Source organism: Taudactylus pleione, unplaced genomic scaffold (genome assembly GCF_031769625.1).
Source record: "Taudactylus pleione unplaced genomic scaffold, aTauple2 ptg001470l, whole genome shotgun sequence".
Taxonomy (NCBI): domain Eukaryota; kingdom Metazoa; phylum Chordata; class Amphibia; order Anura; family Myobatrachidae; genus Taudactylus; species Taudactylus pleione.
Genome location: NW_028285868.1, coordinates 433,220 through 455,413, shown reverse-complemented (window position 1 = coordinate 455,413; position 22,194 = coordinate 433,220). Strand labels below are relative to the sequence as shown.

The following is a 22,194-nucleotide window of genomic DNA, read 5'->3' as shown; positions in this document are numbered from 1 at the left end:
TGACATCACTAATGATGTCAGTGGGGCCGGACCCAGACAGTAGGCGTGCCCCTGGCACGCCCACCAAAGGGGGCGTGCTGTCAATCAACATCGACAGCACGCCCCCTTTGGTACGAGACCCGGAGCGATGGCTACCCCATCGCAAGCAGGGTCTCGCGCATGTGCACGACGGAGCTCCCTCCGTCGTGCGCATGCGCAGTAGGGCACCATCGTCCCGCTTGCGAGCGTCCTGCACTCGCAAGCGGGTCTGAATGACCCCCACAGTGTATAGAGAGGGGACTGATTACAATGATAGATTATTATCAGAGGGGGGATTTAGGAGAAGCCACCCCTAGGCACAATATTATTGCCCCCCCTGCAGAGCCGTCCAGCAGCAGTGACAGACAGGCGGCTCAGCATAGACATAATGATAGTGTCACTGGCAGCTCAGGTTCTGTCCCCTTCATGGCGGCCAGGGCCGGCTGGTCCCGAAGCTGAAGCCTCCCGGCAGACAAGGATTAGGCCGGTAGCCCCAACCCCTCCGCACATAAATCACCATCTGTGACCCCAACTCCCACAGCATGTGGTGCCCGTAGGTGCGTGCCTCACATACCTAGTGGGAAATCCACCACTGCTTATTATATGGTTTGATGGGATATAGATAAATGAGACTTTGGGCACCCCGATTTGTGGACACCATATCACCACCTTCAATAACCATTATATGCCCTCACTCCATATTTGTGAAAATACATTTGCTTCTCTTCATAACCTAGCCATGGCACAGCCCAAAGGTGATACACCACACAGATGGCACAGCATAAAGGTGATACACCACACAGATGGCACAGCATAAAGGTGACACACCACACACATGGCACAGCATAAAGGTGATACACCACACACATGGCACAGCATAAAGGTGATACACCACACAGATGGCACAGCCTAAAGGTGATACACCACACAGATGGCACAGCATAAAGGCGATACACCACACAGATTGTACAACATAAAGGTGATACACCACACAGATGGTACAACATAAAGGTGATACACCACACAGATGGCACAGCATAAAGGCGATACACCACACAGATGGCACAGCATAAAGGTAAAACACGCTATAGATGGTATGTCCCATAGAGGACGCACTCTATTAGTGATACTTCCCATAGATGGTATGTCCCATAGATTATATACTCCCTATATATGATACACTCTGAAGATTATACAGTACACCCTATAGATGATACACCCTATATATGATACACCCTATAGATTATACCCCCCATAGATGATACACCCTGTTGATTATACTCCCTATAGATGATACACCCTGTAGATGATACACCCTATATATGATACACCCTATAGATTATACTCCCTATAGATGATACACCCTATATCTGATACACCCTAAAGATTATACTCCATATAGATGATGCACCCTGTAGATTATACACCTTATAGATGATACACCCTATATATGATACACCCTATAGATTATACACCCTATAGATGATATACCCTGTTGATTATACTCCCCATAGATGATACACCCTATAGTTGTCAATGTCATGCCCTCTGCCAGCAGCTAGCCTAGAACACACTTCTATGACCTTTTACACTGTAATAAAGCATCTATACAAAGTAGGAGGCCCAGAACCCAGATTACAGATCACCCTCCCTGGTGGTGCTGACTGCTACACATGACACATCCAGTGACTGCACTATTTAGCCCTCTCCCCCATGCCGGGGGGCTGCAGGAGGGTGAGACAGTAAATTAATAAAAATATAAAAAAAAGATCAGGACATTTATCCATCCTCCCGACTTTCCAACTGTCCCGATTTAGACAGGACAATCCTGATCCGATGGGACTGTCTCGCCGTCCTGAGTTTCAGGGCTTTTGTCTCAATTTGGGGATGGTTGGGAAATATGTTCCCCTGAGTGATGCCCCAGCAGCAGATACAAGCAGCATAGTAGGGGAGCTGTTAGGGAAAGTCTGATCATTGTTACAGAATGTCGGATGAGGGGGATAGAAATGGGGAAAAAATTAATATTTCTGATGCCTCAATATGTACAATTGTATTACACTAAAATAATACATTTCTCCTTCTCATCTAGGGCCAGATGTATTAAGTTCTGGAAAGTGAAGAGTGATAAATGATCAAACAATCAGCTCCTAACTGTCATTTTTCAAGCACTGCCTGTAACATGACAGTTAGGAGCTGATTGGTTGGTAGTTTATCACTTTCCAATTTATCACTTTCCAGAGCTTGATACATCTCCCCCTTATTCAGAAAATTAATTAAGAGAGTCTTAGTGCACTCTGCCACATTTCTGTGAAAGTCCATTCATATCCCCATATCATTATATTTAATCTATAAATTATTCAATTATCAATAATATATGTTGCATAAAGCCATGTTTTAACTTCAGTGACCTGCTTGCATGTAATACTAAAAGCTACAAAATCAGACCAAGTGTTTCCTTTATCAGCCAGTCTACTTTCATAATGCAGAGTATCGTCCAGGGAAATTCCTGTGCCAGTTCCCAGGCAGTAAAGAGTGATTGCAAAACTTACATAAAATATTCACTAAATAACAAGCATAATACTGGGAAGCTGACTAGTACACAGAGATGGGCAAATGCATCTGCAAAAACAAAGAGTCAGACAACCCCCATAACAGTCTACAAAGGAGCGATACACAATCAGCGGAACATGAATTGTCTCACAGTGATAACAAAACCAGGTTCTCCATGGACCTCAGTGCCAGTCCTGGTTTCAGATTAATACTGCTTAAAATAAGTTTAAAAAAAAATAAAAAATGTAATATAGAAATAAATTGAAAAAAAAACTGGCATCATGCCACGTCCGCTGATCCTCAACCAGCCCTGGCACTAGGCATCGTGGACTGGTTTCTGCTGTTGACCTGGAGACCTCTGTTCTTCCTGATTACTTGGGCCATCCTGTGATTGTGGATTAACTGATCCCCTTGTGGAGATCCCATCGCCAGTCCCCACATGTCCCATCCCTTGTTGGTTGATATTGTCAGCTGGAGCGACAGTACCAATCTGGAGGTTCATCATGACGAAAGACATGACTCAATAAGGCCTTAACCTCTGACACCAGAGCTGTAACTAGACTCTTTGGTGCCCTGTGCCAGAGAGAGAACATTGGCGCTCCCACCCCTCTCATTCTTTAAAGAGCCAGGGAAGAGATAGAGGAGGCCAGGAAATGCTGGGAATAAAGGAAGAGGAAGCTACAAGTGAGAATGATAATAAACAGAAAATTGGCAGGCCCGAATAGTGCCCCCTGCCCTGCGGTGCCCTGTGCCATGGCACAGGTCGCACTACCCTAGTTACGGCCCTGTCTGACGCATGGGACGTGGGCAAGCGATGGTTCCTACATCAGGCCATAATTCTTTCCTCTGGTCCTTATATCCTCTATACCGGAATTCCTGGCAGCTTGTCTGCTACTTCATTCCACCAATGCTGCTGAAATGCCCAATCAGCTGTCATCCCTGAGACGAGGACCCTGAAGTGGGATGCCGGAGTCACACTGCTGTTTGTTGCCGGAACTCACTTTAGCTGCAGGAAGATAGGAATTCTGTTAATGTTCCTTCAAGTGGGTCACATACTGATAGCGGCCATAACGGAGCCCCTCAGCTTGTAGAAGATACCCGTATCTCGGTCGTTGTGCTGTTTGTGCAAACAGAATAATCCATGTCATGTTGGGTGGAGCTGTAAACACCAGAGTGCCAACATGCCAACTTCTTATCTTCACTGGGTGAGGGGCCTAGCACGTCTGGCACAGCAGCTGTACTGGACCTGATGCAAAGTAGAATCGGACTGAAGCTCTGCTGGACGCTAATCAGCATAGATGTGCCCAGATTATGTGCGTGGAAAGAATGCCTATGTGCATAGTTGTATGCATGTTACTCTTTGCCTATGCCCTGTCAAATGGTTTGATACCCATCATCACAATCATCATTGGACTCTTACCCCAGTCTTATCCTTGATGCAAAAGATACCCAGCCTGGAAACTGGTGTATTGACGCTTACGTCCGACTCTGCGCAGTCGCAGTTCCATCGACTCTCCCCCACTGGACTTTGCCTATGTGAATGCGTCCCATCACAGCCCAGTTCCACCCCTTCGGTGAGATACCACTGAGATGCCTATAACACTGTGTTGCCATCAGTTGCGTGCGTTTGGCTCCAGAGCATATGCCGTGCAAAAACAAGCAAGATACGCTCAGCAAATAGGTGTACGTTCATCATCAGGCCCAAAATGCCCCTTCATGTCGTATTTTGGCAGAAAAGCACATCTCCCAGTAAGAATAAGAGAACATAGAAAATGCAGTTCCTTCACATCTTAGGAATAGTCTTATTTAATGAAAGGGGCGGTAATGAAGTGGTAGGAACTCAGACTTTCCTCTTTGAACTTTGGGTCTCTTCTTACTCCTCGGTTCACTTCCAAGAATGGAGAATAGGCTGCACCTTAAAGTGCGCTGGGTGGACCATTTAGGTGCACTGGTACGTAGATATCGCATTTCACAGAAGACATCCAGTGATGTTAGTTAATGATGCCAATCAGGGTCGTAACTAGGGTGGTGTGACCGGTGCCATGGCCCAGGGCAGGGGGCGCTGTTTGGGCTTGTCAATTTTCCTGTTTATTATCATTCTCACTTGTAGCTTCCTCTTATTTCATCCCCAGCGTCTCCTGGCCTCTCCTATCTCATCCCTGGCCCTCCTCCATGAGGCCATGGCCCTCTCTCAGGTGCACTATATTATGTCCCTATTTATCCCCAGCATCTCCTGGCCTCCCCTATCTCTTCCCTGGCCCTTCCCCATGAGGCCATGGCCCTCTCTCAGGTGCACTATATTATGTCCCTATTTATCCCCAGCATCTCCTGGCCTCCCCTATCTCTTCCCTGGCCCTTCCCCATGAGGCCATGGCCCTCTCTCAGGTGCACTGTATTATGTCCCTATTTATCCCCAGCCTCTCCTGGCCTCCCCTATCTCTTCCCTGGCCCTTCTCCACGAGGCCATGGCCCTCTCTCAGGTGCACTATCTTTTGTCCCTATTTATCCCCAGCGTCTCCTGGCCTCCCCTATCTCTTCCCTGGCCCTTCCCCATGAGGCCATGGCCCTCTCTCAGGTGCACTATATTATGTCCCTATTTATATCCAGCATCTGCCGGTCTCCCCTATCTCTTCCCTGGCCCTTCCCCATGAGGCCATGGCCCTCTCTCAGGTGCACTATATTATGTCCCTATTTATCCCCAGCATCTCCCGGCCTCCCCTATCTCTTCCCTGGCCCTTCCCCATGAGTCCATGGCCCTCTCTCAGGAGCACTATATTATGTCCCTATTTATCCCCAGCATCTCCTGGCCTCCCCTATCTCTTCCCTGGCCCTTCCCCATGAGGCCATGGCCCTCTCTCAGGTGCACTATATTATGTCCCTATTTATCCCCAGCATCTCCTGGCCTCTCCTATCTCTTCCCTGGCCTCCCCTATCTCTTCCCTGGCCCTTCCCCATGAGGCCATGGCCGTCTCTCAGGTGCACTATATTATGTCCCTATTTATCCCCAGCATCTCCCGGCCTCCCCTATCTCTTCCCTGGCCCTTCCCCATGAGTCCATGGCCCTCTCTCAGGAGCACTATATTATGTCCCTATTTATCCCCAGCCTCTCCTGGCTTCCCCTATCTCTTCCCTGGCCCTTCTCCACGAGGCCATGGCCCTCTCTCAGGTGCACTATCTTTTGTCCCTATTTATCCCCAGCGTCTCCTAGCCTCCCCTATCTCTTCCCTGGCCCTTCCCCATGAGGCCATGGCCCTCTCTCAGGTGCACTATATTATGTCCCTATTTATATCCAGCATCTGCCGGTCTCCCCTATCTCTTCCCTGGCCCTTCCCCATGAGGCCATGGCCCTCTCTCAGGTGCACTATATTATGTCCCTATTTATCCCCAGCATCTCCTGGCCTCCCCTATCTCTTCCCTGGCCCTTCCCCATGAGGCCATGGCCCTCTCTCAGGTGCACTATATTATGTCCCTATTTATCCGCAGCATCTCCCGGCCTCCCCTATCTCTTCCCTGGCCCTTCCCCATGAGTCCATGGCCCTCTCTCAGGTGCACTATATTATGTCCCTATTTATCCCCAGCATCTCCCGGCCTCTCCTATCTCTTCCCTGGCCCTTCCCCATGAGGCCATGGCCCTCTCTCAGGTGCGCTATATTATGTCCCTATTTATCCCCAGCATCTCCTGGCCTCCCCTATCTCTTCCCTGGCCCTTCCCCATGAGGCCATGGCCCTCTCTCAGGTGCACTATATTATGTCCCTATTTATCCCCAGCATCTCCTGGCCTCTCCTATCTCTTCCCTGGCCCTTCCCCATGAGGTCATGGCCCTCTCTCAGGTGCACTATATTATGTCCCTATTTATCCCCAGCATCTCCCGGCCTCCCCTATCTCTTCCCTGGCCCTTCCCCATGAGGCCATGGCCCTCTCTCAGGTGCACTATATTATGTCCCTATTTATCCCCAGCATCTCCTGGCCACCCCTATCCCTTCCCTGGCCCTTCCCCATGAGGCCATGGCCCTCTCTCAGGTGCACTATATTATGTCCCTATTTAAAAAATGATGGGCGGCACCAATGCTCTCTCTGGCACAGAGCACCAAAAAGTCTAGTTAGGGCTCTGATGCCAATATTAGTTCTCCTTTAAGAGACTGCAGTTCCCTCAATTCACTATTTTTTTCCGCTTTTCTTCCACTTGTTTCATTTTGTAACTTTTCCAGCCAGTTACATTATTCCCTCCTCCTCCTCCTCCTCCTCCTCCTCTATGGCCAAGCTGAGACTGCTGGAACCGTTTTATCATCTAATGTTACCTAAAGGGGTACTTTAAGCTCCAGCTGTGGGTTTCGCTATTGTTTATATGGAGCTGCTAAAAAATTTTTTAAAAATAAAAAAATGTTCTATTGAGGGAAAATGTAGCCTGAGGAAAAAAAAAAAAGGTCATTATGGAAGTCGAGAAACCATAAGCGTGAAGCCGGGAGAGAGCAGCGCCAAACTAACCGCCAGGTTACCGTAGTATGTAAATAAAGTAAAAATGAAGTTAGACGAATAAGCCAATGTAAACGTGGTGCCGAGCGTCCAAGTATCCGAGGCCTAACAAAGATACAACAAAGGTCCAAAATGAATATTATGTTTATTTTTTTATATATATATATATGAGATAGTTGGTGCTGACTGTAATATGTCCCAGGCATGGATCCTCGCTTTAACCCTACGAAATCTCATATTATCATTAGATAGTAAATCAGGCTTCCGCGGTATCACGGAAACACAACGCCTATGTCCAGAATTATGGATCACCCAAAGAGAGCAGGCAGTCCTCCCACAAGGGCGCTGTCCTGTCTGCGCTCTGTACAGTTCTGTGTAAAACACTTTGGGGGAGATTTATCAAAGCTTTGGAGAGAGATAAAGTAGAGAGATAAAGTACCAACCAATCAGCTCCTAACTGTCATTTTTCAAATACAGGGCTGGGTGTCCTAAAGGAAAAATACGACCAAAAATCGGAAAACTAGTTCTCGGAGTACTGGCCACATTCCAATGGAGTCACAAGGGGGGGTGTGGGCCGCACCCGGTGTGAACCGCTGAGGGGTGATTCCCCCTCAGTGACAGGAGCCGGGTGCTGTACTGTGTAATAAGTGCAGCACTCGGCTCCTGACAACTATGAGGGAGCGGCCGGCACTGTGTACATCGGGCAGTTTGCACCAAAATGGCACCGCCCCCTGCCCTCCCAGTAATAACGGGGGTTTGTCCTTGAGGCCACACCCCTTCCCAAGTGGCCACACCCATTTTCGCCATATCATCTCTCCTTCAGAGATGGACGCTAATCTGATCGCAGCTGTGTTATCATACGCAACAGAGCTGCGAATATATGCAAATGTGTGCAAAGACCACCCGAGCTTACTTACGCCCACTGCTGCCTTCTTACCTGTGTGCGACGTCGCTTACCTGCGTAAATATCGGAAACATCGATGCACATCGAGAGGCCATCTTGTCCTTGCGGAAGATCTGACCAGCCACAGACTTGGCAGCTCTCCTCTCACGCAGAGGGCTCTTATGCTGCGCAATACAATCGCAGTGGCTACAGTAAATTATGCACGCCCATAAAACGGCGTTCTAACGTACAGATACGCCATTGTTTTCCTGACCACCCCCCCTTTACCACCTCCAAACACAGTCCACCTGTCACTCAGTTTTGCGATGGATTACTATGTACGTAGGTAATCGCAATGCGATCGCTATGCACGTGCAGTGCGGCTTATACGCATGAGTGATGGCAAACAATCGCTCGATCTGCGTATGTAATAGTCATTGCGTTCATGTCTGAATCAGACCCTTTAAACGCAATACTAGGTACATCCTGGAGTCATTAACGCTGGTATGTTCCGTATCGCATCCAAACTGCGATGCTTAGTAAATCCCGCCCACAGCCTGTAAAATGACAGAACCTGATTGGTTGGTACTTAGGACCTCATTCAGAGTCGGCCGTTGCGGCCGCACGGTCGTAGGGGAAAGGGGCCGGATATGCAAATGAAGCGATCCCAAGTTGCGGTCCTAAAATGAGATTGTTAGCTGAACGACCGAGGGTAAGAAGCGGTCGTAAGACTACATCACGCCCCCTTCTCGTTCACCACACACGTCATCTCCTGGGATATAAGGATTAATCTCGACCATCGGGAACCATCGGAGCTGGTCGTAGAGCTTAAGGTTGACCATACCCTCTCTTAAGCACTACGATCAAGTCAGTGTACAAACCTCCCATGTCACATGTGCCATGACGCTACTTTGTTAATTATGCACTCCCATAAACCGTATGCACTCCCATAAAACGCCGTTCGCATAATTAGGCACGCCTGCGTTCGGATCTCCACTCCCCCGTTTTCAAGCACCTTCCCCTGTTACCACCCACAACCGCCTCATTCTGTCACTCAAACTACCGACCTGGCTGTGTTCAAGGAGAGAGAAATTTCTGATCGTAGCAGCTAGTTTGCGCACGCGCATTGCGAACTTTACGCATGCGCAGTTTAGCGAACATCGGCCGCAACGACCGACTCTGAATGAGATCCTTTATCTCTCTCCAAGCTTTGATAAATCTCCCCCTTTATAACTGCGCCATCACTTATCCTAGCAGCGGATTGTGGCGTAATGATGCTCTGTGACTTGCAGTCAGTCTGGTCACGCTGAAGCTTGGGGCATAAAATGCTCAGAATAAATGTGATTTACTGAACAATCATTGAAAATAGTCTCCCTTGTGCCTTTGCAGAATCCACCGCGACCTGTTTAATATGTAACCTGGCATCAGGCAGCTGGAATACATATATACCCGTGCCAAGATAGGCATTTAGATGTGAGTAATGAGACCTACAAGTTGGGAAGGAATGAGTCAGACGTAGAGCAAAATAAAGTCTGTGATTTCTATTAGAAGAAGGACTTGGCCGTGACTTGGGTGTGATGTAAGAGCCAGGTACTCAGCCACCTCGCGCACACCCACCGCCGGCACTTAGGACAGCCATGACTGCGGCAACTCGTCAGCTCCTCTTTGTCTCTCAGAGGAATGACCTGGAAATACCTCTAGCGAAGGCCGCCTCCGATACTATACTAAACAAAGTACAGGAGTGTGCCTGCGGGTCTGCGCTGTGGTGGGGGCGCACTTATAGCAACAGAGGTGGAGGGTAATTCGATTCTCACACAGGTTTCTAATTATTTTTATATCCGAGCAGGCGCAGGAGCTGTAATGCGCATGTGGAGATCGGACATTGTGAAGTTGGACGCAGTGCGGCTGCAGGCATCGGGAGAGTGACAGTCTGCAGCCGTTTGGGGTGGAAGGGGGAGCATTGCAGAAATCGGGGTCATCGTCCCTATTTTTTAGAGATGCAACGCAGCTGCGAAAAAATGCTAATGGTTCAGGGGGGTCGTGCACGCCTGGGGTGCTGGGGGGGGTTTCTACTGGGTTACGCCAGCTAAAGATGACATTACTCACCGGGATGACGCACTGGAATACATCACATTCCTGTGCTTAGTACATTTGAGAACTACGGTAAAACCCCATAAAACTGCATTTTCGGGGGTTTTATCGCATTTCTGCCCTTATTATATATATCCCATCCATTGTATTGTCCTACAACACCCTGCTGAAATCTATCTAAGTGGGGATGAATACTATGAACATTAAATTTCAGCTTTTTAGAATTCATTGTAATGTCAGGTGCCAGATAATGTTATGGACACATATACAGTACGTCTATTTAGAGTTGGGTGCATTGCATGTACATAGGGAAAGTGCATTTACCTGCTTATGTCTAGTCAGCGCTCATCTCAAGCATCCAGCGCAGAAGAAGGAACGGGTTCGATTCTCGTCAGCGGCAGCCCGACAGGAGCAGAGTGCGACGCAGCGGAAGCCTGACAGTGCTGGAAATCCCAATCGTGGATAGGTAAGTATCCACTAACCTAACCCCCCTAACCCTAACCCTCCTTAGGGGTGCCTAACCCTAACTTCCCCCCCAAGTACCTAACCCTAATCCCCCCTCTAAGTGCCTAACCCTAACCACCCCCTTCCCCGCTGCCTAAACCTAAGTCCCCTAGGGGGGTGCCTAACCCTAAGTCCCCCCGGGGGTGCCTAACCCTCCCTCCCCCTAGCCTAACCCTAACCCTCCCGGGGGGTGCCTAACCCTGTCCCCCCTAGGAGCCCTAAACCTAACCCTCCCCCCCCGCGGCTGTCTGCTTGCAGCGCCCGGCATCACTACGATCGTGATGCCGGGCGCCGGTCTCCCCGCGTCGGGGAAATGCGGGCGTCTACATCTAGACGCCCCGGCATTTCACCCTTGCCGGGATAAGACAGTCGGGAAGCCGGCTGCCGGTATATAGGCAGTCGGCTTCCCGATTGCTTCCCCAGAAGAATATAGCATTGGTGCCAGGAGTATGTCAGATGTAACTAGTGCGTATATTACACCTACACAAGGGAAGCTACAGTATGCAGCTGGGCAGCGTTACTAGTAACAGTGGCGTAACTATAAATTTTGCTCCCCCCTGTCAAAAAAGTTTATGACACCGCCCCTGCCCAAAAACACCCCCAAAACCCAAAGATGACGTTTTTCCAGAGGCGTGCGCACTCCCGAAAAAGGTGTGTGGTTGTGCTACAGTAATACCCCTTACACATTATGCCACACTAAGTAATGCCCCTTATAACACATTATGCCACACAGTAATGCCCCTTGCAACACATTATGCCACACAGTAATGCTCCTTGCAATACATTATGCCACACCGTAATGCCCCTTGCAACACATTATGCCACACAATAATGCCACTTATAACACATAATGCAACACAGTAATGCCATTTATAACACATTATGCCACACTAAGTAATACCCCTAATAGCACATTGTGCCACACAGTAATGTCCCTTACACATTACAGTATGCCACACAGTAATGCCCCTTACACATTATGACACACAGTAATGCCCATTACATCCCACCCTGAAAGATCTACCTCACGAACCCTCATCTCTGCTCCTGCCAGTCTGTCACCTCAGCTCGAGACAGGGTTCACAGTTTCTATGTCCGTGTAGAACCACATTATTGGGAACATAGCTTGTAACCTGTAAACTGTGTGTATCAAGTTAGTGCCCCTTATACATTGCCCCCTGTAGTAGTGCCCCTGTAGTTGTGCCCATTATGCAGTGCTTTCTGGAGTAGTGCCCCTTATGCAATGCCCCTGGTATTAGTGCCCTTATGCAATGACCCTGTAGAAGTGCCCTTATGCAGTGCCCCCTATAGTTGTGCCAATATGAAGTGCCCGTGTAGTTGTTCCCATATGCAGTACCTCCCTGTAGTTGTGCCCATGTGCAGTGCCCCTGTAGTTGTGCCCATGTGCAGTGCCCCCATAGTTGTGCCCATGTGCAGTGCCCCCTGTAGTTGTGCCCCTGTAGTTGTGCCCATATGCAGTGCCCCTGTAGTTGTGCCCATATACAGTGCCCTTGAAGTTGTGCCCTTATACAGTGCCCTTGAAGTTGTGCCCATATGCAATGGCCCTGTAGTTGAGCCCATATGCAATGCCCCCTGTAGTTGTGCCCCTTAAAGTAGTGCCCCTTATGCAGTGCCCCCCCAGTACTTATCTGACCCCAGTACTTCCCTGACAATGCTGGGCATAACTGACTATATGTTGTGTCCCCCTGTGGTTGTGCCCATATGCAGTGCCCCCTGTAGTTGTGCCCCTTAAAGTAATTCCCCTTATGCAGTGCCCCCCCCCCCAATACTTATCTGACCCCAGTACTTCCCTGACAACGCTGGGCATAACACTGACTATATGTAGCCGCTGTCGGTGCATCCTCTGCCGCGCTGACTGTATCTAACTTGATGATCCAGCAGGCGCGGCTGCGCAGTCTCCTCACAACGTGGGAAAACGCACTTCATCACTGGGAACGCCGGCCTCTGAAGGCTTCTTTAGACTCTGATCACGTCAGAGGCCAGCATTCACAGGTGCAGTGTCATAGCAACGGCCCCCGGCACTCCCAAGCCACCGCGGGGTCTGCGGCACCCATTGTTACACCACTGACTAGTAAGAATGGTAAAGTCACATCACCCTATCTGTACACAATACTGTAAGGAAGTGTCACATACACAGGAGAGATTACTGTCTTGGCAATTATTGATGATTTTCAATATAAAATATAATTAAAATAAATACAAATTAACAAAAAAAGAAATCACTTGTTTAACCTTTAACATTCAACTGGGGCTCGTTACTGACCATCTCTTGTTTGAAAGTGAATTATCTAAATAATCTAATTGCCATATCTTTCATACCTAGGGAAAGTCATGCAGAGGCCTAGTTACTCTATGACAATATATTGGAAAATAATGAATAGATTTATTTTTCTCTATGGACAAATCTCACAGGAACAGGAGACACACACATACGAAACACACACAAACTCACGGACACAAGGGCACACACACACTGACAGACACACAGAGGCACAAAACAGGACACACACATACACACACAAACGTAACACACACACACAGACACCTGCACTGCACACACACAGGCACACACACAGGCACAACACAGGACACACACATACACACACAAATGTAACACACACACACAGACACCTGCACTGCACACACACAGGCACAACACAGGACACACACATACACACAAAGGCACACACACACACACACACACACGCCAACTCTCCCTGATTGTCAGGGAGACTCCCTGAAATAGTAACAATCTCCCTGACGAGTCCAGCAATCTCCTGATTGTACCTTAGCTCCATTATGTAGCTGTTATATATAAAAATAAACAGAGATATTTATATTCAAATGTGATCATTAGTATAATTTCCCTGCATTGGGTATAAGGCACAATGATCCCTATGGTTACATGTATTAGTATAATATCCCTGCATTCGGTATAAGGCACAATGATCCCTATGGCTACATGCATTAGTATCATTTCCCTGCATTGGGTATAAGGCACAATGATCCCTATGGCTATTGGCTACATATATTAGTATAATTTCCCTGCATTGGGTATAGGGCACAGTGATCCCTATGGCTACATGCATTACTATCATTTCCCTGCATTGGGTATAAGGCACAATGATCCCTATGGCTACATGCATTAGTATAATTTCCCTGCATTGGGTATAAGGCACAATGATCCCTATGGCTACATGTATTAGTATTATCTCCCTGCATTGGGTATAAGGCACAATGATCCCTATGGCGACATGCATTAGTATCATTTCCCTGCATTGGGTATAAGGCACAATGATTCCTATGGCTACAAGTATTAGTATAATTTCCCTGCATTGGGTTTAAGGCACAATGATCCCTATGGCTACATGCATTAGTATCATTTTCCTGCATTGGGTATACGGCACAATGATCCCTATGGCTACATGCAGTAGTATAATTTCCCTACATTGGGTATAAGGCACAATGATCCCTATGGCTACATGCATTAGTATCATTTCCCTGCATTGGGTATAAGGACAATGATCCCTATGGCTACATGCATTAGTATAATTTCTCTGCATTGGTATAAGGCACAATGATCCCTATGGCTACATGTATTAGTATCATCTCCCTTCATTGGGTATAAGGCACAATGATCCCTATGGCTACATGCATTAGTATCATTTCCCTGCATTGGGTATAAGGCACAATGATCCCTATGGCTACATGCATTAGTATAATTTCCCTGCATTGTGTATAAGGCACAATGATCCCTATGGCTACATGCATTAGTATCATTTCCCTGCATTGGGTATAAGGCACAATGATCCCTATGGATACATGTATTAGTATCATTTCCCAGCATTGGTTATAAGGCACAATGATCCCTATGGCTACATGCATTAGTATAATTTCCCTGCATTGGGTATAAGGCACAATGATCCCTATGGCTACATGCATTAGTATCATTCCCCTGCATTGGGTATAAGGCACAATGATCCCTATGGCTACATGCATTAGTATCATTCCCTTGCATTGGGTATAAGGCACAATGATCCCTATGGCTACATGCATTTACTGAAATGTATCAATGTATTTTCATAAAAAAATAGATCTTACTGCTTTGGGGCTCAAATACATTTGGATGTAAGTCAGTATTATGAAACGCCTCTCAGATGTAGCAGTACACGCCCATCACATGTATGACACGCCTCTCAGATGTAGCAGTACACGCCCATCACATGTATGACACGCCTCTCAGATGTAGCAGTACACGCCTATCACATGTATGACACGCCTCTCAGATGTAGCAGTACACACCTATCACATGTATGACACGCCTCTCAGATGTAGCAGTACACGCCTATCACATGTATGACACGCCTCTCAGATGTAGCAGTACACGCCCACTTTAATGCCGCGCTCATACCTTTTGCTATCACAATCTCCCTGAAAAGTTTTTTCAAAAGTAGGCAAATATGACACACACATATACACACACATGCACATATATACACACACATATACACACACATGCACATATATACACACACATATACACACACATGCACATATATACACACACATATACACACACATGCACATATATACACACACACACATATACACACACACACATGCACATATATACACACACATATACACACACATGCACATATATACACACACATATACACACACATGCACATATATATATACACACACATATACACACACATGCACATATATACACACACACACATATACACACACACACACATATACACACACATGCACATATACACACATACATATACACACAATTGTCTTTGTGTAAATGAGCTGACATTCCGGCGGCCTCTCTTCCTCGCTGCTCCCACAGATAACATCATCCAACCAGCACAGACACTTCTACACCCAGGGGAAATACTTATCTGCGCTGGAGATAATGTGAATTGTGATAGTTATGGCTGAGAGCAGCCTCCACATACATTACACAGGAACAAAAGCCCTTTACACGAATGTTTACCCCGGGATGAGATTTGTCTCTGTGATTTGTAAATGAGTAGAATTCTTTAGGAGTCACATAACACAGCAATGCCCTAAGGCCCATCACTACGATCAGGGGGTAAATATACTATACTAAAGTGAGAGTTTTTAGAAGTGAGTTTTAAAAGAGCTGTTGCCCATAGCAACCAATCAGACTCTAGCTATTATCTTCTGGAAGGTGCTAGTTAAATGTTAAGTAGAATCTGATTGGTCACTTTAGTAAATTTACCCCCAGGTATCACTGTCAGGGCTGACAGAGCTAAGGTACCAATGGGTGCGATCACAACATTACAGGGAGAGGAGTACCACCCAAACCTACAGTACAGAGGGAGGGTACCAGCCAAGGGTCCTAGGGTCTCTCACACTCCAATATTGGGGCTGATTGTGAGTCTTGGAGTAAATGACAATTTTATTTCCTCACAGGTACTGAGTATAATGATGACCTGTGATCCTGGTCAATATATGTTTGTCAAAAGAAAATAAGAATATTTTTTTCATTATTAATACGGAAATCTCCCTAAAACAATGATTTATTTCATGATACTAAGGGGTATGTATACTAAAGTGAGAGTTTTTAGAAGTGGAGATGTTCCCCTTAGCAACCAATCAGATTCTACTTATCATTTAGCTAGCACCTTCTAGAACAGCCGTTTTCAATTGCCGCCGCCGGTTGTGAAGTGTGCCGCGGCGGTCATTGCCGCCGGTCACACATCATAGTACTGCAGAGTGCGGGTTGCAGCTGAGCTCCTGTGGGTGTCTCAGGCACGCCTAGACGTGACGGCGTGACATCACAGGTCACGCACGCCGTGTTGCAAGCCAGCCCGCCCGCTCTGCCAACAAGCCAGCTCACCCGACCGCCCGCCCGACTGCCTGACTGACTGAGTGCATACAGTACAGGTTTTTGGTGGCTGATATTATTAAGTTGGGGCCAGACAACTTTTTTTTGTGGGGAACAATGTGTTTGTTTGCTTTTGTTTCTGTGGGGGCCAATGTATGTGTGTTTTATTCCTGTGGGGGCATCATAGGTCGCACACGCCGTGTAGCCTTGGCAATTTTAAAATCTTGCGTAGTGTGTCTCGAGTTGAAAAAGTTTGAAAATCACTAGAAGATAAGAGCTAGAATCTGATTGGTTGCTATGGGGAACATCTCCACTTCTAAAAACTCTCACTTTAGTAAATTTACCCCCTTAGTTATTAATGGCCAGGATTGTCACACAGAACTAGACATTTAGGGGCCTATCCATGATGTTAATTATCTGGGCCCAAACGGACCCCGATAATTAACATTCAAACTCGCCGCGGAATACGGAGCAATTTATCATTGCTCCGGCGCGGTGACAGCTGATCCGAAATCAGCTGTCCCCGCGAGCGGCTTCACTGCTCCTTTCGCATGCGCACAAGAGCCCCGGCGTCTGGTGGAAGTAGTGGAAGATGGCAAATGCTCCCACACTCAAGCTCAGAAAATATAATATATTCAGAGCCGGCCATTCCGCAAGAGGACGTTAAGAAGGAGATATCTGTGATCCTAGTGTATGGGGATATCTGTGATACTAGTGTATGGGGACAGCAGGCCATTCTGCAAGAGAAAGGTAAGAAGGAGATATCTGTGATCCTAGTGTATGGGGATATCTGTGATACTAGTGTATGGGGACAGCAGGCCATTCCGCAAGAGAAAGGTAAGAAGGAGATATCTGTGATCCTAGTGTATGGGGATATCTGTGATACTAGTGTATGGGGACAGCAGGCCATTCCGCAAGAGAAAGGTAAGAAGGAGATATCTGTGATCCTAGTGTATGGGGATATCTGTGATACTAGTGTATGGGGATATCTGTGATACTAGTGTATGGGGATATCTGTGATCCTAGTGTATGGGGATATCTGTGATGCTAGTGTATGGGGATATCTGTGATCCTAGTGTATGGGGATATCTGTGATACTAGTCTATGGGGATATCTGTGATACTAGTGTATGGGGATATCTGTGATACTAGTCTATGGGGATATCTGTGATACTAGTGTATGGGGATATCTGTGATACTTGTATATATGGGGATATCTGTGATACTAGTGTATGGGGATATCTGTGATACTAGTGTATGGGGATATCTGTGATACTTGTATATATGGGGATATCTGTGATACTAGTGTATGGGGATTTCTGTGATACTAGTGTATGGGGATATCTGTGATACCTCCTGCTTTACCTCCTTGATGAATGGCCCAATAACTTGCAGGTGAAATTTTTCATTTTCATCTGCTTTTGTAAAAATTAAGTGATGATGAATAGGCCCCTTAAGGTTTTAATGTTCACCTTGGAGATTGTAGCATGAGATGTTTTGGCTTTGGATCCGAATTTCTTTAAATATTTATAAAAACAGCCCAAATCACATAATTCAGACCTGCTTTTGTTCCTATAGTATTATTAACATCAATAACATTGTCATTTCCAGTAAATTTTGACCACCTCAGAGGGCCGTAGCTAGGGTAGTGCGGCCGGTGCCATCGCACGGGGCACCACAGGTCAGGGGGCGCTGTTTGGGCCTGTCAAATTTCTGGCACAGGTCACCAAAAAGTCTAGTTACGGCTCTGCCACCTCATATCTCATGTACTAAGCCTTGGAGAGAGATTATCTCTCTCCAGTTTATCACTCTCCAGTTTAAGTACCAACCAATCAGCTCCTGTCATTTTTTAAACACAGCCTCAAAAGTGACAGTTAGGAACTGATTGGTTGGTACTTGGTACTTTATCTCCATCCACTTTATCGCTCTCCAAGACTTAGAACATAGACCCCAATATCGTTTTCACCAATATTGGCCAAAGCGAGCTGACTGGCTAGACTAAGAGACAGAGCAGCAGCACAGAGACATGACAGTAATAAACAGAGCAGTAACTAGGGCTCTGAGCGCCCTGTGCCGGCCCCGCCCCCTTTGCACGGCCGCCCACTTACAGAGCACAAGTGGGAGGTCAATGGTGCTGCCACGCCCCCTGCAAGCTCACCTTTTGCGGCCGCCATGTCCCCTCTGTGCTGACCCCTACCGGAGGAGGGGGAATCAAAGTTAGCAAGTATCACTCTCCTGTGTGGAATGGCACCTGAAGTCACCAGAGAGGGACTTACATGCAATCCAAACACTCAAGATCGGTTTTTGAGATCCAAGTTCCAAACTTGGTCAAGAAGACACAAGTCAGGGCTCAGTTCTTCTGGGGACTCGGTTTGACTCGGAAACCCAATGTTTGGGTGTGGTCGGCTTTCAACAAAACTGGACCGCTCATCTCTAGTATAGGCATGGAACTTGCCCCAAAGATGTCGTTATAGCAATGTAAATGTACAGCCAAAAATAAATAAATTTGCAGGAAGCTGTTTCAAACTCATTAGATCTCATCATAGCGAGATGCGAGTTTTATAACCTTATGCCCTTATACTGTCATGTAATGCCTCTTTGAGTTCCTTTTGCTATAGGATATACTATACCCCATATATTATTTATGGGATATATGTATCTTTATTAAAAGCTAAACCAAAGAGTCACAACCTCTGTCTCTCCAGCCTGCCTGGCAGGACATGCTGGGACTTGTACTTCTCTAAGAGCTAGAAAGTCACAGGTTGTAGAAGTAGAACATGAGCATTATCTTTTAAGATAAGAAATTCTGCAAGTTATGGCAATCAAATAAAAATCTCTCGCTTACCATCATGTGACCTTGAATTATTTAAATTGTTATGCGAAACTCCGCCCTCAACCAACAGAACAGGGAACAGAACTTGAGGCTCTGCGGAGGGGCTTGGGCTGAAAGGAGCAGATGTTGTAGCCACATTTTCTTCTTTTTCCTCTTCTGGGGGGCCAGCTGTATGGACAGTCGGAACCGTGTACTGAGTGTTAGTTAATTTTAGATCTGATTTCGGAGTCTCGCCTTTCTCAGAGCCTTTTCCAGTAGTCGAGGCGTTGTTCGGATCAGTTGTCTTCGGAGGCGTTGACAGAGTTGGATTGTCCTGCTCGACAAGATTCTGTTGGGTTGGTTGTGTTGTGGTCTCCATTGGGTCATGAACACCATTGTCCTTGGAAGTTCTCGGTGACATGGTACTCTCTGTGATGAAAGAATTATTTGTTGATAACCCAAGTGTAGGTGGCTGGGAGGTAAAAGGTATTTTAGAAAGGGAATTTGTAAATTCCACCAACTTGGTTGGGTACATGGTTGTAGACAAAGAGTCATTGTCTACCTTATCGTCATAATCCATCATGGAATGGTCCTGCATGGCGTTCCTTTTGTAATTATTATTTTTTTCATAAACTTCATGGCTTGTGGACTCCAGGGGATCCTGCTCGTGGCTGTAGGGATAGTCATATTGTCTTTCGGGGTCACTCTCAGTCGTGTCCATAAGGTGAGTGGTACTGTTGGCATCCTTATCGCACTGAGGCACAGCATAGCACATTAAGTCGCCCCCAGTATTGGGGCAATGACAGAACTTGCATAGTGACATGTGAAAGGTGTGCCCAGCCTCGTACTTTTCACTCCCGTGGGCACAGCCGATCCTGCCGCACTGGACGCAGCCGTCCATCGGCTGGATGACGTCAATGCAGTTGGGTGGCAACTCAGGACAAGGGATGAAGTGGCAGCTGATCCTTCCGCCCCCAGGAGCACATGAGCACTCTGTGCTTCCGAAGTCAACAAAGTAGGATTCGCCTTCGGGAACTTTCCCATCTTTAAATCCAACATTCACGCAATCGTAGTACTGGTACCCTTCACAAGTGCATCCAAGCTGGGCGCACGTCGGGCAGCAGGAGCCCTCCTCCAGCACCTCTTCAATGCAGTTTACTGTCGGCTGGCACACAACGCTGGTGCAGTCGGTCTGAGAGATGGACGGTTTCATGTAGGACAGAAGTAGGACAACATGGATCGGAAATGCCAGCATGTCAGAGGCCGCAGTTGGACACAAACATCAGTCAGGTTATTGATGGATTGAACTGGGAGGTGCCTGCGGGTAAACAGAAATAGTGGCTTGTATGAGACCATCTTGCAGTAAACCATGATGGACAAATGCGCTATACTCCATTTAAAGGGCAATACATTTTAAACAGGAATTTTTCTCACGTACATAACGCCAGCTCTGATAACAGCATGTCCTGTAGAGTGATAACTAAGGTAGGACCCAGGTAGCTGAATGAGCTCTATGAATAGCTTGCTGCCTCACAGCACTGAGGTCTTGGGTTCAATTCCCATTAAGGCACTATTTGTGTGAAGTTTAAATGTTCTCCCTGTGTCTGCATGGGTTTTTTTCTCCCTCAATCCAAAAACATACTGGTAGGTTAATTGGTCACTTACTGACAATAATTATTTTCAAAAATTGATCTTAGTGTGTGTGTGTGTATGTAAATATGGTAGGGAATATAGGGCCTGATTCAGCAAGGATGGCAACTGCTAAAACGTATGCAGGCGGTCGATTGTTGCATACTGCGTGCGTTTGTGCGAATGCCTCACTGCGATCGGTACTCCGATCGCAGTGCGTACGCAGATCCATCGCAGAGTGATTGACAGGAAGTACCATTTGGAGGGTGGTGACGGGGAAGGGGAGGTCGTGCGTGCCAGTGCGTTTGAACGCCGTCGCAGGGCATGCATAGATCAGCCACTGCGATGGCATACACAGCATGAATTCTCACTGCGTCCAGGAAAGTTATCAATTTAGTGGTAGAGTCAGACCTGCCTTATATGAGCGAGTGGCTCCAATGTACTTCGATGTTACCGATGTTTTGTTTGGATTGTCGTGTATTACGGATGTGTGAGAGGGGAAGTCAGCGCCTGCATGTTGTCCGTGCGAGTGCTTTGTGATTGCAGTTATTAGCATACTTTCCCAGCAGAACTGCGCGCGCGATTACAGCTGCGATTGCATCAACGATCCTTGCGGAATCAGACCCATAGATTGTAAGCTCCAGTGGGGCAGGAACTGATGTGTACGACAACTCTGTGCTGCGCTATATGTGTGTGCGATATCAATAACTGGTAATAAACAGTGATAACTTGGACTGTGTGTGTGTGTAGGACTGAGTTGCCGGAGAGGAAAAGTTCCCATGAATGAATGGGATGGTCCCAATGTGATATAAGGTAACATGGCAACCAATCAGCTACTGGCTATCAATTATCAAGAGCTTTCTACAAAATGATAGGTAGAAGCTTATTGGGTGTTATGGGAAAATTCTCTGCCTGTCTTCAGGACAAGGATCAAGGGGGGGAATTCAATTCAACGCGCTATTGAATAGCGACGGGAGGGACTCCCGCAGCTATTCAATACACCGCGCTGTGTGGCTGCGCTAAGGATTACTTCTCCGAAATCCGACCAAAGTGCCGAGTGCGTGGCTGTTTTTCTGCATAGCGTGGCGCTAACAGCCGCGCGCCCGGCACTTTGGTCAGAGAATGCCGGTTACCGCGCCTTAACACCCTTGTTAAGGCGCGATGACCGCGATAATCGTCATTCTCTGACCACATAGCGCACTGAATTGAATAGCTCCGGGAGCTCGCTCCCGGCGCTATTCAATTCACGTTGAATTGAATCACCCCCAAGGATTGATGTATTTGGGCTCTAGACAGTATTTCAGATCAGCGTTTCCTTTTTTCCAGGCAAAAATCTCATTTGCA

General features: G+C 47.1%; 1 protein-coding gene across 3 annotated transcripts in view; it reads right to left on the bottom strand.

The window, feature by feature from the left end:
• FBLN2 (fibulin 2) overlaps positions 1-22,194 on the bottom strand; it is a 102,274-nt gene that overhangs the window by 47,006 nt on the left and 33,074 nt on the right. For all 3 annotated transcript variants that reach the window (XM_088463834.1, XM_088463836.1, XM_088463837.1), the window contains one exon: positions 19,255-20,539. In XM_088463834.1, coding sequence (XP_088319960.1) covers positions 19,255-20,476 — 1,222 coding nt within the window. In that variant the 5' untranslated portion in view covers positions 20,477-20,539. The remainder of the gene's footprint in view (positions 1-19,254; positions 20,540-22,194) is intronic.